General features: G+C 36.9%; 1 protein-coding gene across 1 annotated transcript; it reads left to right on the plus strand.

Annotated features, from left to right (window-relative positions):
- Positions 1 to 3420: 3420 nt before the first annotated feature.
- Positions 3421 to 15137, plus strand: TMEM144 (transmembrane protein 144). The gene is made up of 11 exons (XM_009893715.1): positions 3421 to 3559; positions 3965 to 4087; positions 4485 to 4584; positions 5120 to 5200; positions 7122 to 7203; positions 8391 to 8464; positions 9384 to 9502; positions 10968 to 11087; positions 11580 to 11677; positions 13685 to 13738; positions 14848 to 15137. The coding sequence occupies exons 1-11, from the start codon at positions 3421 to 3423 to the stop codon at positions 14929 to 14931; spliced, it is 1074 nt and encodes a 357-aa protein (XP_009892017.1). The 3' UTR covers positions 14932 to 15137.
- Positions 15138 to 16598: the final 1461 nt, after the last annotated feature.

A 16598-nucleotide genomic window follows, 5' to 3' on the forward strand; every position in this document is an offset into this window, starting at 1 on the left:
GGGCCTGCCCTGCGGAAGGAAGGCCGGGCGCGTTGGTGTCAGCGGGAGAAGGAACGTCGGCCTGTGCCGAGCGCTGGGCCCCGCGTTCTTCCTCCTGGCGTGGTAGTGACTGCTGAAAACACTGCCCGAAGAACGCCGTCCGACAGCGTTCGCCTGAGGGAAGCGAAGAAGCACTTCCTGAGCAGCTGGTCGGGGGCCGCCGTGTCCCCCCAGGGTGTCGCTCTGAGCCGCCTCAGGACCGATAGTAAAATAAGGATGAAAGTACCCACCCCAATGGCAAATAGATGATGGGAGGAATGTGCAAAAATAAACAGTCGATGTGACATGCAGTATCTAAAAAATACCCATTCGATTAGCGCAAATGGTTTCTTTTGGATCTTGGTAACAGCTTGGATCTGCCTTAAGGTGAAAGCTCTCACAGGCAGGCTCCTTGGTTTCACGCCTGTGGACGGAGACCATAGCAACATGTTGCTGTTGCGTTAAGTAAGCATCATAGTTAGTTGTGTCTATGTGCGAAGGGAGAAAAAGGTGACATATTTCTGAGGAAAGAGGGAAAATACAGAGCACAACTTTCCAGTGAGGTAAACCAGTGAAGTTAGTAGGATAAGGGCAATATGTGCCAACAAAATTCCATTATATTTCCTCTACAGCTTGGGAATCTTGACATGCCCTTCAGTAAGGGCTAATTAGTGGGAAAAAACCCTTTGATAATATCAGTGGTTCCAGTTGTCTCTGCTTGAGTTTCAGATACAACCCCTATGTTCGTGTCTTAGCAGCTTCAGCAAGTGCTTCCAGTTTGTCACTTGGCAGCTGTAAATCTTTGGAGGCACGTATGCTACAAATCCATCTGGCAACAATATAGGATTGTAGAGAGGAGCTGAGCCTTTTAGGCAACGTTCTTAAGCTCTCTGATGTGCAAAGTATGTGCAAAAAAGTACAGTCAGCTTAATGCTGTGTGTCAGTTCATTATTTGCTCTTGATATTGGATCATAGAATCATGGAATAATTTAGCTTGGAAGGGACCTCTGGATGTCATCTAGTTCAACTGCCTGCGTAAAGCAGCATTATCATCAAAGATGGAGCAGGTTGCTCCAGGCCTTGTCTGGTTGAGCTTTCTCTTGAAGGCTTTAAAATGGAGTTGAAAGTTGGGTCTGAAATTTAGCCAAATTTGGAGCTAAGTGCCCCAAATTTTGCAAAGCTACAGAGTTTTGAACATTCTGAATGAAACATACTCTTCCTTGTTAATTGGAAGTTGTGTTTCCTTTCCATTTTTGGTGTCGTGATTCTGGTTCTCCAATTGTGCAACAGTCTTCAGTGTGTATAATATAGACATTCTTGGAAGATAAGAAGCAAGCAGAAAGGTATATTTCCCTATAGCACACGTTTTCTCTTAGTAGATACAACCCCAAAGTATTTTTAAAGTAACATTTCTCTGTACATTAACAAAATCAAAAAGGCTGATAAACCACATTAAATTTGAAAGGTTCTTAGTATTTTGCCTGTATAATGACTTATTTATTTAAAGGCTAAAGAACTGAGTTTTGCATTCATAGAAGTGCAGAGTAATCAGCTTCATTTCTATGTCCTTAACAGCATGAAGTTCTTTCTGCGCAAAACCCAGCTTTTGTGCCTTACTTGTCCACTAAATGAATTAAATGCATTCACTCAGTGAGTCAAGGTCAATGGAATGAAGATAGCTGATGTAAGCCTTTATCTATCTTAATCATTCTTGTGGTGTCACAGTGTTTCTTAGCCTGTGAAGTCAGTCTTTGAAGAAATCCCAGCATTATTATTTGCACTGCTCAGTGTCTACAGGTCCCAGGTAAAATATTCTTTATAGAAGAGCTTTAAATACAGTGAAAGCTTCCTGGAGAAGCTTGTTCTCTAAGTAGGCAAGAAAGATGAAGAGTGAAGGAGAAAAAGATAATAAGATAAACGGAAATGCCTGTGCTATTGTACCTTCATGATATGTCTTCTAAATGTCATCTGTGTTTTTCTTAAGTACTCAAGTTAAAAATATACTGACATCCTCTGAGGGGAAAAATTATAGAAACTAAATGGTTATATTAGTTGTGGGATTGAACTTTTCACCTGCTAATGCAAAGAATTAATTTCAGCCAACACTGATGGCCCTGCTGAAGCTGTAGATAAAAGCACAACCTCAGCAGAAGCAGTTCTCAGTGTCCTAAGGACTCCAGAGAAGGTAAGACTGAAGGGTGAAACAAGATGAAAGAATTTGAAGCAGCTCAGCCCTTCCTTTTGTGTGGAGAGTGTAGTCATGGCACCCCTTACAAGACTTGGCAAAATTTCCACCATCCTATTTTAGCTTTTTTTCCTCCAGGTGGTAGCTAGTCCACCTACACTAGTGAATGTCAAACTACATTAGAATGTCATTTCAGTCAGTATAAATATCATTACTTTGACAACAGGATTGCATGCCTATCTCTAGAAATATGCCCCTTTATACTCACAGCTTTTTAAGTATCCTGTTCCCATTCAAAGTTAAATTTCCAAACACTTTTCTTATATGTAGTCTTTTAGGTGTGGAGTTAAGATTGTGTATGCCAAAATCATGTTATTATAGTTGTTCTCAGAGCCACCTTTTCTGTTAAAGTCATAATCCTTATCAAAAGTATATATGTGGTACCTTTGTTGAGTGTAACCTCAAGATGAATTTCCTACTTTAAAAAAAAAAAGGGGGGTGGGGAGGTATTATGGGATTAAAAATTATAGGTATGTGGAATGAAAGAAGAAACTTTAGAGGCAGCTTCTCCCTTTGTTCCCCACAGAAAAAAATGAGCCTTTGTTCATGTTTTGTATGAGCTAAAGCAATCCCTGTGGTTATCTTATGATCCTGTATCAATCCTGCTGTGGCATCTATAGAATCACTGCGCCTGTTCCTTCTAGGCAGCGGGGCTGCAAATTGCTATAGCTTCTTCTACCAATTAAGATTTCGTCTAACCCCTGCTTTTTTACATACCCCAGTGTGACCCTGCTTTGCCTACAGGAATAAGGAATATTCTGATAGAGCATCCCCCTAAAGCATCAGGGTTTACCACAGGCCTCAGGTTCAAGTCCTCATAAGCTTTGAGTGCATCTCTACGTTCACATTGTTGTCTGTTTTCAGACACAATTTTCTGTGAAGCTGATTATGAAGCACACAATAAGGATTTTTTTGTGCATCTATTCTTAAGTTACTCATTCACGTTTTATGGCAGCTTTTCATGGGATTCTACAGTATACTTTGCATTTCTTTCCAGCTTTTGAGAGATTGATAAGTAGGGTTCTTTACATTTCAGATTTCTGCTCTAGGTTGGTATTATTTAATACTCCACATGTTTAATTCCTCTCTCTGATTTCAGAATCTGTCAGGACTTGCAGCAAAAGAACTTCACAAAAAGAGGCACCTTCAGAACAAAGATGAACATCGGGAAAGCTTACACTACCTTTAACATCAGCAATGGAACAGATCTAGCTATTGGATTTACCTCTTCTGCAGTAGCTGTCGTTCTATTTGGGACAAACTTTGTGCCTGTTAAGAAATTTGATACTGGTGATGGTAAACTTATTTATATTCTTTTGATGGTTTTGGTATTCTTGCTAATAGGAATAATATTTTGCCAGCAAATATGAGAGTTTCTTTAGCTCAAGTTACAAATCTCATCACAGCTTTAATCCATAGAGCATGTTTTAATTTTCTTTGCTACTGTTAGGGTATAAAGCAATTATGTATTGGTTCAGGATGTGGCAAATCTTTAGAAGAGCCTCTTTATGTGTTGTTGTGCGCTGTTGACAGTGATGATGTGCATTTCATAAGCATTTCACAATGGAAGGTGAAATGTCCTTTCTTGTACCCTTGTGGGAATTCTCAAGTAAATACATAGTATTAAACATATTATTGTGAGAGATTCACACATGTAGTATTCTACAAGTTCTCTATTGTGTGTGTTTGATTGTTCCATAGGCATGTTCTTCCAATGGATTCTCTGTGCCTCCATATGGATAGTTTCTTTGGTGGTCAATTTAATCCAGAATTGCCCCCGGTTTTGGCCTCTGGCTATGGTTGGTGGTTTTGTGTGGGCTACAGGTAAGGATAAAGAGATTCTATTTCTTGAAACACAAAGTAATCCTAACGCTTCATAAAAAAAACAGTGATAAAAACTTTTCCATATATAAGCTAGTAGTTATTTGGTAGTTACTTGGCTTTTTAAAGTCTCGGTATTAATGGAGCTGTACCCTTATAGGAAATGTTATTTTATTATGCTTATTTTATAATCAGCAAATTCACACCAAAAATAACTTTTAAAATGGTATTGAGGAAAAGTCCATGTTTAATGTATTTATTTTTTAAAAACACTGCTTCCTGCCACCTTGTAGTTGCCTAAATTTCTTTGCCTTCTGCACAGCCACGGAATCTAAAGCAAAAATTTAGAAAATCACAGTCTAGTTTTTAACTGATTTTAACTTTGTTTTTTGTATTTTAGGCAACATTACAGTTGTCCCGATTGTTAAAACTATCGGCTTAGCTCTTGGTCTTTTGATATGGGCTTCTTTTAATTTGCTGACAGGTTGGGCAAGTTCAAGGTGAGTATGTTTAAGTCATACATAATTGATCTTGCCAATTCTTCATTAATAACTGCAGTGAAAACATCATCACCAATAAAGAGGATTTATCATACTTATGTAAGACCTTTTTCCCCTCTCAGTGGAAAGTATTCAGGTTAATTATTTTATCTTTTTTTGTTTCCTCTGTCTCAATGGGAAGAATACCCGGTGATGTTCATCAACATAATTGAGTGAATAAATAATGTATTTGTTAATGTAAAACTAGTACACTGTATCTTTTTTTCTCTAGCGTAGCTGATAAAATAATTTAAATTAACTTCAATTTTTAAATACCCAGATTGAAAAAAAAAATCAATGTAAATTAAATTAGTTTAAAGATTATTTTTGTAAAGTAGACGTAGCTTTTTGCAAGCCAACTAAAGCACCAATCCAATATTGCAAATATAAACTAAAACAGAATTATTTACATGAGTACAGATTTCCAAGACTCGGTTATATTTTAACTATTTGTATGCAGTCAGTGCAACTAAGTGAAACTGGTTAAGTATTCCAGGTTTGGTTGGTTTGGAATTGACCCAGAAGAGGTATCAAGACCAATCTTAAATTATATTGGAGCTGGACTTTCTCTATTAAGGTAAAAATGTATTCTTATAATAAATTTCTGTAATGTAATATATTTAATAACCACAGGGACAATTTGACTAGAGGGCAAATGTATTGTAGTATTTTTTGCAAATTGATTTACTGCAGAATGCATGAGCTATCCATACCTAGCTGGTCAGTGTTGTATTTCAGAATAGAAACATACATGATATCCAGTACAGCGATGAAATGGTTAGTCATAAACACAGAAATGTATTTTTATGCTGGTAGGCATGTTCCAGGCAAAGCAGGGATGCACTGATTGTCTCCCTAGCTAGGTTATTCAAATGGTTCACTTTCCCCAAATTTTGTGTGAGAGGAAAAACTGACTAGAAGCATCCTGGTGAGAAAACCACTGTGAGATTTTTGATTTGACTTTGCTCAGTCAGGCGTACCAATCCTTCCTTTTAACTGCAGAATATGCCACAGGACCCCTTCCCAGATTTGCAAAGCCCAGAAGCTTTTCATTATCTCCTGTCCTTAATAGCTCCCTGTCTTGTAATTCTTAAGCCATGCTTAAAACAGCTCCCAAACAATGGCTTCCGTTGGGATCCTCAGAAGGACATCTGCTCTTATTTTTTGCTTATTATTTGTATAAGTGCACATTTTAGTCCAAACACAGAGGAAAGAAGGTCTGTCTTCTGTAGCAGTGTTCTTGCTTTCCAGCTGGGTGGTCGGGAAGGTCTTTCGAGGAACGTAATGGTGGCCCTAAATTGTAGGGGCAGTGGGCTTGCCATAAGCGCGCTAAGCAGCAGATGAACGTAATGCCTTTAGGAAAAGAAGGGTGTTAAGAACGTGGAGATGATGGAGCCATTCTTGATTGCTAGAAGAGAGCTGCTGCCTTAGATTCATGAATTTTGCTTCCACCCTTCCTCTTTCCTAAAAGTCTGCAGCTTTTTACCCATTACCCTTACATGTACCACATGATTTTTTGAGGTACTCACAAAATAGTAGCAGTACTGTTCCTGCCTGATGAATTCATTCGGCTCACCACCTGCTTCCTGCCTGATTCTGAGATACCATGAAGAAGTGATCAACAGGGAAAAAGATAGTGACCAAACATGTTTTCCTGGCAAGCTGCGCAAAGCCTGTGTATCTTGCTCAGAAGCATGTATTTCATTTTAGCCTCCTGTGTGGAACCTGTATGTGTTTGTCTAGTCCCTCTGGAGGAAGCTGACATCCTTTTATACCTATCCTTATTCCTTCAGTAGGAGATGAATCATCCTTCACATGGAGACATTCTGTTTACAGTTATGAGAAGGAATTCCTGAATCATTAAAATATCTTTCATAAAAATAAAAAAAAAACAGATCCTGCCAGTTCTGGTTACATGTATTTACATGATTTCCTGGAGCTGGGGGTACAAGTAGTAATGCTACCTTTTCTTCTTCATTTTATTCACTTGGTGCACTGGAGCACCACTGAGCAATACCCCTTCTCCTTCCACATATGCATGAGGCCCTGTAGAAGCAGTATTCCCTCACTCACATGTGATAGAAGACTAAAACCTAACTTTTTTCCTTGAGCACAGAGCCAATTCTGTGCAAGTTTAAGCTGTTCCATATAGAACTTTCACGCAGATGTTCCATTGTAGTATGGTTTAGTACAAAAGGGCACTGTTAACTAAAGCAAGTGTTAACATGTGGTTGTAACTACAAACTGTAAAAAGGAGACATTTCAATCCCATTACATAGAAGAGAGATCTATAAAGTGATACAAAGAGTAATTTATTTACTTTCGCTTAAGTTAAGACTGTTAAAAGCAATTGCATTTTTAAAATATATTGAAACGACTCTAGGGCAATAATGAAAATAAAGTAATATGCCTCCAAATATAACTTTTGTCTCTGGATACTAAATATTATGTCCTTATGAGCTGACATGGTATTTATTGATGTATTTTTCTCTTCTGAGTGCTGTCATATTTCTTTTTATAAAAACTGAAGTCCAGAGTTCTTCAGCTTCATTAGAAAGCACGCCTTTACTGAGAGAAAGTGTAAGTACTTTACGGTTGTTATTTTACAGCAGTGAAAGTACGTATCCATTTAAAAACAAAAAACATTATTAATGTTAACCAGATTTGCTAGGATGTATGGTCGACTGCATAAAACTACATAAATATGCATTGATTGTATTTAATTTGTGGATCTTTTATATCCAGTTGAATGTGAGTAACAGAAAAGGTTTTCCCAACTGTTTTTTCTCTATTGGCACCTTCACATGGCTCAGAAGTCTTTCTTCATTATGACAGAGATTAAATAAAAGACAGAATATATTACTTTCCTGTCTGAGAAGAGAAAGCAATTTTAATTAAAACTTAACTATAAAATTAGAAGGGTGCTTAGGTGAAAGGCAGTTGTGTATAACTTATCCACCAGATTTTTGCCACATTAGAGAGCCAGGAGACTGTGAAGAGTGGTTGATTCTCAGCATCAGCTGTTGCTCCTGTTGGAAGCGAACGAGGTGTGCCAGATTGGCTGTCCCTTCTTCGGGACCCCAAAGTATTCAACAAAAGCTTGAGAACAATAGGCTCCTACTACCGTTGTACCTTACTGTAGGTACAATGCCCTAGGTCAGTGCTCGGTTGCTACCTTAATGGAGAGCCCCTCAGAGTTTTCTAGTTGTGCTCAGTGCTCACTAGGGGTTCTAGTCTACCAGACCAAATCACAGAAGACAATCTGATTGCAGAATTAGAATAAAAGGGTGCTGCAATTTCTTTGTGCTGCAGACAGGGCTGTTAATGTCCCTGTTTGCAAATATCTCTAGTATTCTGATAGTAACACCGGAGCTATTGAGAAAAGGCAAAACCACATCATAAATAAAATCTATAGATTAAATCATTAATCAAATTTAAGGAAGAACAAGTTCTGAAAGTCAGATCTACCTGCATGCAGATTTAAAAAAAAATGCTAGTGAGTGCTCTATTATGTAATAAACCGAAAGTCCATATCCAAAGTCGTACTTGTAAACTTTGAGGTAGGTAGATCCAATTATTAGTTTGTTTTATTAAAAAAAAATAATCTACTTTCCTCAGAGTATTTCTGTAAATTCCTTTTGTTTCTCCTGCCATTTTCATTTTATTTTCTTAGAGCAAAACTGTTCTGTTTAATACAATGTTTGAGATTTAAAAAAAAAAAACAAAAACTAAACTAAACTTACATGAAAACTCTTGGTTTTTTGCAGTCTATTAATGTTTCTGAAGATACTTCTGATGACTCATGGGTGAACAGGCTTTCTCCAGCAAAAAAGAGACTCATGTAAGTTATTGACAGTTCTTTTACTGGTGCAGGCCAAGTAGCCAGAGGAAATGGTTGAACACAACGTAAGAGCAGAATTTGTGTCCTGTGGTTTTCCTAGCACATTAATGCACTAATAAATAACAGTTTTTAAAGTACTAGTTTTGTGTGTATATCTGTATATGAATAGCTGCACAACTAATTAGATTATTTCCTTTGCACTGTTGAGTGTGCTTTACCTTACTGATTAAGTATTAGTTACTACTACAGAAGAACAACATTTGGCAAAGTAAATAGCAATAGCAACTAAGTAATTACAGTGCTGTTTTTTTCTCACCTGGCTGATTAGCACTACAGGGTAGAAGGAGCCTATGCTAATAACATGCTTCCAGGTGTGGTTTCCAAGTGAATACATCTGGAGAAGGTGTGGCAGCATGGTAAGGAGACAGCAGAAGTGTTGCAGGTGAAAGCAGCAGCTAGCAAGGAAACTGTGGGGAGTGGAGACAGCCACACGATGATCTGGAGGTGGAGAAGGGGACTAAAGGAGGCAATGAATGTGAGAATAGTTATAAAGAATATATAGACTGAAACAGTGTAGCTGAGGGTGGGAGCATTTTAATTATATTTTTGTTTGTTTTCTTTTAGCTCTGCTTTTAGGAAATCCTGGTTAGTTGATTTCACTTGTACTAATCTAGACTTCAGGCTCTGGGGGCAGGAATTGTTTGTGTTACTTGGCCACAGAGTAAAGGAGAACTAAGTTACTGTTTTGAACCATTTCTGCACTAGAAAATAAAAATGTGCTAAGATCTATTATTTTTGTAGTGTTGCTCGCAATTTTCTTACGGTATGCAGTCTTTAACTGCAATACTGGAATTAAGTGTATTGTCTACTTCCCTCATTAACACTAGGGAATTAACACTAATTATTGCTCTTTTTAAAGAGGGTGTAGTCTGGCTGTAGTAGCTGGTATACTCTACGGTTCCAGTTTTGTACCAGTACTTTACATCAAGGACCATGGAAGAAGGAATGAAACTACATACACAGGAGCAAGTCAGTTTGGTAAAGGCTAATAGATCACTTCTACATTATTTCATCAGTATATTGTGTTCTGCTGCTTTTGTAAAGGCATAGAGTGAAATTCTTGATACGCCTGAAAACATACCGTGACAACTTATCAGTTCTGCACTATGTTATATATTGTCGTAATCCTAGTGCTAGCACTCCCTTTTTCTCAGAGGTGAATTACACCATTAAAGTAATGGTGAGAAACAGCCCAGAGGATACCATACTTAACTCCTTGCTATGTTTCAGAAGGCATTAAATACTAGCACCCTCAAAATACAAGGCTTGTGTGCCCAGAACACAAGGTAAACAAGGGCACGTGCTGTACCAATTGCCAAATTAGTACACCAGTAAATGAAGAGAAGGTTGATCATAACTAATGAGAAGAGATAACAACATAAGTAATTAAAACCTTGTACTTTTTGAAATGGAAAGCTTTTAACATAAGCCTAATAGACAATTTCAAACAACATTTCCCCAGAAACGTTTTCCTTATGATTCAGTGTATAGTCTATCAGGTAATACCAGCAGCAGCTTAAGAGCTACATATTGCTGAGACCACATAATGTTGCCATTAAGAAATTGTTTGTTATGTCACATACAATTTCTCTTGAATACTATGACTTACATATTCCCCGGCCAGACAAAACAGATGTTATCATTACTATAGCTGCCTTTCCTGGTGAGAATTTACAGCTCCAAGGAGGTAGAGATCACCTTGCTACATGCTTCTGCTCTACCATGTTAGAAATAATCTCTTTTGCGCATACGAAGTCCATAAAGGATTTATTATTGTTAATGATTATAGTGATCAAAATTGTGGTACGTTTTTCAAGATAAAAAGGCCAGGTTGGATGGGGCTTTGAGCAACCTGCTCTAGTGGGAGGTGTCCCTGCCCATGGCAGGGGGATTGGAACTAGGTGATCTTTAAGGTCCCTTCCGACCTAAACCATGCTATGGTTCTACAATAAAAAAAAGGACAAATCTGTGCTTTGTTTAGCTTACACAGTATGTGCAGTTGTTCTGACTTTAAATGTACAGAAAAGAAACAAGGCTATGTACAGGAATACAAATGTAGATGGTCAGGAGAGGATGTAATTATGTAAAATCCCCACCCCAGTTTTGTAGCCTCACCTGAGGATTTTCTTAAGGTTTTAATAAATTAATTCTGTAGTTTGACTAATAGAATACCAAAAATAACAACTCACAGAAATGCATAAAAGTCTGTAATAAATGCTAGAGTCAACACAGCAGTTAGTTCACATTTAATATATGTGTGATTGACCAAATCCATCCACAGTCAGACTGGCAGCTGTGTTCGTCATAATCACAATTGAATTTGGCTTGTTAGCAGTAGCACCTTATGTGTTTTTGTCTATGTGAATGCTGTCAGTAAAGTAAGTTTAGTTAAAATTAATAACTGATGGTTTAGACTAATATAATTTTGTAATTTGTCCTTCAGATTTAGATTATGTTTTTGCACACTTCAGTGGAATATTTCTCACAAGTACCATCTACTTTTTGATCTACTGTGCAGTCAGGAAAAATAAACCTAATGTTTATCCCCAAGCCATATTACCAGGTATGACTGTTTCTTAAATTAGAAGTTAATTTCAGTCACTTCTTCTGACTGTTTTGCAGTGATTAGTTTAAACTATGTGTTAGAATTGTAGTTTGCCTTTCAAGTCTCTTCGTTTGACTTCTTGTCTCTTTTGAAAGATCACTCCTACTAGGTTAACTAATTAAGGTTAGGAAACAGTGGTAGATTTTGTTCTAAATCTGAAACTACAACAATATGACATTGCATGTGGTGGATTTTCAAAAACTGACTGTGCCAGAGTGGAGAGCACATTGCCCAGAAAATTGTGAACTTTAATTAATTTGCTACTTTAGTTGGAGTAGCTGATTTTATCCCTTGAGCTTTGGTTTAGATTATCAGAGGCAGCTGGTTAAAGTACTTAACATACTAAAATACATACATAGAGTTTCTGTATTGTGCTGTAAATATAAATGTTCCACAAATTGATGTCTATACCTTGCTGTGTATATTTTTTATTGGGATTTATTTTTCTAGGGTTTGTTTCTGGTGTGCTTTGGGCAATAGCCAATTGCTGCTGGTTCATAGCCAATCACTATCTCAGTGCTGTGGTCAGCTTTCCAATAATTACCGCAGTAAGTATATAAAAAGAAGTAACCTGTGACTAGAATTAAAAGTGAAGAGGGTTTTTTCCTCCCATTTATGGAATGAAGGTGAAATTATGATGTGTCTAGAGCATTTTAATCAAGAGTACATATTGCCTCTTCTGGTTGTTTGTGCTAGCCTTTGATTTTTTAGAAACATACATGACTGTGACAAGCCCCATCTTAGTCAATGCCAAGCATAAAAAACCAGAAGGATTGAAAGTGTGAGTCTTTAGGTTATATAAAAGCCAAAGCTCTGTAACCAGAACTATATCAATATTAAATAGTAAACTGAAGTGATTAAAAGAAGAAACATTTTATGCTTTCATCCCAGGAAGTACATTTTGTTCTGGATGTTTTCATTTGTGATTTTTATCCTCTAGCAGTCATTTTGCTTGATTAAGTCAAGTATTTTTTCTTTTAACAACTCTTGAACAAACAGAACGGATTATGTGTTGCTGAAAATAATGTTCTTATGTAAATGAGGGAAAAATAGATTGGCCCGTTTTGTCTGGTTTATTCCTATTGATGATATTGTACCTTTAAAGCACTGTTAGTTTCCAGAAGCTGCATAAATTCCCATCACTGGGTACAAATAAACTTCGCCTTTACTCTCTTGCCAGTGATGCAAAGGTGGATAACTTCTGGCAATGAGAGTTCATAAATATCAAAACAAAAAAAATATTTTGGAAGCAAACTAATGAAACAACGTTAATAGGGATTAAGCTTTGCCTCAAGATGCAGTAAATCGGAATAAACTCTACACTATGCAATGAAGAAAAAGACTTGGGATCATTCTAATTAGAAATTGAAGGATTAATGGAAAGCAGCTTTAGTAACTTAGTTATCGGCATGCCTAAAGGGTGAGGATATAAAATCACGAAATGGAAAATTTAAGGACAGCACTGATGAGAAACTGCCAGTCTGGACCACAGATTCAGAACTACTGCTTTACTTCATCCTAGAGAGAATTTCAGACAGCTATTCATCACATGCCTTTAACAATTTCTTTCATTTTTATAATGCATTCCTCTCAGAATGTTCATTATCTAGAAAGTGAAATAACACCTTAGCTATTGTTCAAGTAATAGTTGGCAATTTCACTAGGGAACAGCACCCACAAATATATTCGGCATGTAACACTGTTTCCTGCTGGCCTAAATCTTTGTCCTATCAGCTGTACTGATGATGGAGAGAGGAAGATCACTGTCCGAACATCTGTCAGGTGTTTCTGAGAGCAGCTGTAATGGGAAGCATTAACAGAGCCAGTTTTCACTTCATATTCAGCTAATATTTTCTCATCAGTCATGAGAATTCAGATCAGTGCTCCCACAGGGGAAAAACTTTATTACCAGGAGTGCCTGGAAATTATCGTTGTGTATCACTGTTTGCTGTTAGGTAGGAAATCTGTACAACAACATCACAGATAATCAGTGGTTTTCCTGACCTGTCTATCTGGCTAGCTTTGTGCTTTGTCCAGATGCCTGCTATAAAGGAAATACATTTATGTTCCAGTCCCTTGATATCATACTGAGCGATAAAAATCAAACTTTGTCCAACTAGTTAGTCATACTAATAAAGGAAATGTTAGGAATATCCATGGTAGCTGCCAATAAACCTGAACAGTCCTCTGAAATGTGATAACGTAGTGGACTGTAGTTTAGACTAAAGTGAGGCATACTATTTGGACACTACTAAAAGAATGTATAACAGCCAGTGCAGACTCCACAGTGTAATTTAGAAAGAAATTGTGCCTTCTCTGAGGGGAGGGGAAAAAAAAAAAAAAAATCAATCTCTTGCCTCTTTAGCCCTTCTTGAAGATTTTACTGTGTCTTACTTCATAAAGATTTCAGCTTTTGCTATGACTGCTGTAATTATATGGAATGGAAAGGACTAAATTTGTTATCCAGACAAAATGCAGCCAGCATGAGAACAATAATGAGAAGGCGGTATATTTTAATGAAATGCTGTAATGTACAAATGAATCTTATTCTTTAGGGTCCTGGCCTTGTTGCTGCAATGTGGGGAGTCCTTGTATTTAAAGAAATCAAGGTAATCTCATTAAGTCTCTTATCTAGTCTCTCTTGCTTGTCTTTAGCTCTAGGAACAGCAGGACTTGGTATACAGCTCTATCTCTTGGATTTCTCCTCCTTACATGAAGCTGAAAGTCATACCATGCAGTACTAAGTTTTCCAGGAAAGATGAATAACTGAACAATTTTTACAGGAATGAAGATTTTTCGTTCCATAACTGTATAATTTGGAGTGGGAGTAAATGAAGACTAGCAGGGCCAGGAAGCAGGATGCCAAGCACAGCCTGAAAACTGTCTTTCTTTGAGTCAGTTCTTTCAGTGGGTGCAGGGGAATGAGCTGTTTTCATAATAATCATATAGACAAGTAAGTTAGACTTTTAGCATCAGGTTCACCAAAGGACCAAAAAATGAGACAGAGGTTAGTTGGCCTTGCTAATTACAGTATAATGTAGAGATCCTAAACTGATATGGCAGTGATTGCCTAGAACAGGCTGATTACTGGATGTTAACATATATGGCAGACACTATTTTTCTAGTGGGATTTGAAGCATTGAAGGGCCAGCAGTGAAATCCTCAGATTCCCTTAGCTAATCTGTCCAGGATCCATAAGTACCTAATTTGCCATTAGGGATCATCTTTCCCAGTATTTTTGGTGACTGCATAAAATGCATTAGGCATCCTTCAATCAGTAAAAGAAGTTCTCTCTCTCTCCCACTGCAGATTAATGTTACACCGCACTAGAATAACGTTATGTTAATTATCCAAATCTTTCTGACTTACTGAATCTTTCATCCTTTTCATACATTTTAGTATAGTCTCTGCATAACTGCTTACTGCTAAAAATAATAGATAAAGGCCTTTAAACATACTTTTAAAAATTGCTGAATTAATTTTGTGAATATTTTAGTAAGTGTATGGCATCATAGATTACTTGTATTAAACTGTTTTGAACAACTAATGTGTTACAAACATTGTATGAAATAAAATGGTATAAAATTTATCATTTCATGTCATGGATTTATTACTTTTGTCAAAAGGAAACCTTAGTTCTTTATTTTACTTCTTTTGTGAAGTGGTATCTATTATGACAACATGATATTTTTCTTTTTCTCTCCCTTTGCCTATCCAGGGACTGAAAAACTACGTGTTACTCTCAGTAGCATTTTGCATCATTTTGGCTGGATCACTCTCCACGGCTTTTTCTAAAGTTTGAAAGGAACTTCTGGACCAGTAGATGGTGCTACTGTTTAATATAATCAGAAAGACAATATTGGTATATCGCAATACATAATAATTTTCAAAATGTATGTCCAATATTTACCTTAACTTGCTTCAGGAAAGTGAAAAAAAAAAACCACCCTTTACTAAATGTTCCCATTTGGCATGAAAGATAAATCTGGAATGTTTGTTTCTGCATTTCTTCAAACAGTAAGAATATCAAAGAATTTTACTAAATACAGCTGGATGATTTTACAGTTACTAATTATTTTTTTTTGTTCAGGTACTAAACTTCATGTCATCATAAGTGATTGGGATGGTCTGTTCACTGTTGGGATAGTGGATAAAGGAATTTTAATTCTTAGTCTGTAATACTGTATGTATTTGCAATATGGTTTGTTTTCTTATAATGTTCGGTATGTCTTGGCATATTCTTTGTGGAAATGATACACATGAAGATGTGAAGCATTTTTTTATTGAGAAGCGTTATTCTTTAAAGTCATCTGTTTACATAAAAACATTATCTTCCTATCTCTTCAGAATTTTGAAGGAAATAAAAAGGTGCTGTGAAATAAATTACTTTTGTTTGCTGCTAAACTCTATGTTTAGTTGCAAGAACATTATGTAGAAATCGGGATCAGGATACAAATAGTTGAGGAAGTTGGTGGGTTTTTTTATTTTGCTTGCAAGTAAACATTACATTTCTGTGTTGCAATATGAGCTAAGTATGTGGTTCAAAGTTTATTTCCAGATAACTTTGGGCATTTTCTGTATACTTTTTTTTCTATGTGGCATATTCAAGTCTTACAAATTATATGTGGCTAAAAATTATATGTGGCAGTATTTATTAACATTGAAGCATTATGCTAAAACTACGCAATCATTGTTCTACCCAAAGCAAGGTCATCTATATGTAAATCACTTCTGACAGTTGTTCTTTACTTGTTTGTTTTTTTTTAAATAAATAAAATAAGTAGGTTTCACAACATTTTTAGGTGAACTAGCCAGCTTCTAACTACCTGTCCTGCTAGAAAGCTCTACTATTCAAAGGACGTTCCCTATGAGGAGTCTTATGTCCACTGTTCCGTGACTACTGCCAATGTGGAGAACTGTTTCTTTTCATTCTCATGGCAGCTAAAGTTTCTATATGCAAAGCATGTTGTCTGAACCTCCCTTTAGTCTTTTCTTTGGTGTATTAGATAACCCCAGTCCTGCAGTCTTCCCTTGTTTCTAATGTGGTCATCGTTTTCCTTGCTCTTTCCTGAGCTCTCACTAAGTGGACTAGATCTACCTAGAAAAACTAGACAAGGCAGTCAGACTACAATCTTACAAAAACCAAGAAGAACAGCAGTAAGATTATTTTTTTTTCATCCACTTTGCAAGCTCTGTTCATGGTTGCACATCATAGTATGACACTTTTTGCCATCATGACTTAATACTGTTCACATGTTTAGATTGCAATCATAATTTCTCCTTTCTCACTTCCACCCTTCTTTGTCTACTATATATCAGACTTGATCTTAGAACTGTTACTTAACCTGCTTTTTCCCATCCTGTATTGTTTATTCCTACCCAAGTGTCAGAACTTGGTGTCTGACAACTTCTTCCAACCTTAGGGCATTTCTCTGGTTTTGCTCTGGATGTTAACCCTGTCCTCTGACA

Source organism: Charadrius vociferus, unplaced genomic scaffold (assembly GCF_000708025.1).
Source record: "Charadrius vociferus isolate BGI_N301 unplaced genomic scaffold, ASM70802v2 scaffold59, whole genome shotgun sequence".
Lineage (NCBI taxonomy): Eukaryota > Metazoa > Chordata > Aves > Charadriiformes > Charadriidae > Charadrius > Charadrius vociferus.

Bases quoted from the DNA above. Each gene is read 5' to 3' on its own strand.
- TMEM144 (XM_009893715.1), top strand. From the start codon at position 3,421: ATGAACATCGGGAAAGCTTACACTACCTTTAACATCAGCAATGGAACA. The intron at 5,201-7,121 runs GTAAAAATGTAT...TTCTCTTCTGAG, and splicing joins GCTGGACTTTCTCTATTAAG to TGCTGTCATATTTCTTTTTA. The intron at 8,465-9,383 runs GTAAGTTATTGA...CTCTTTTTAAAG, and splicing joins CCAGCAAAAAAGAGACTCAT to AGGGTGTAGTCTGGCTGTAG.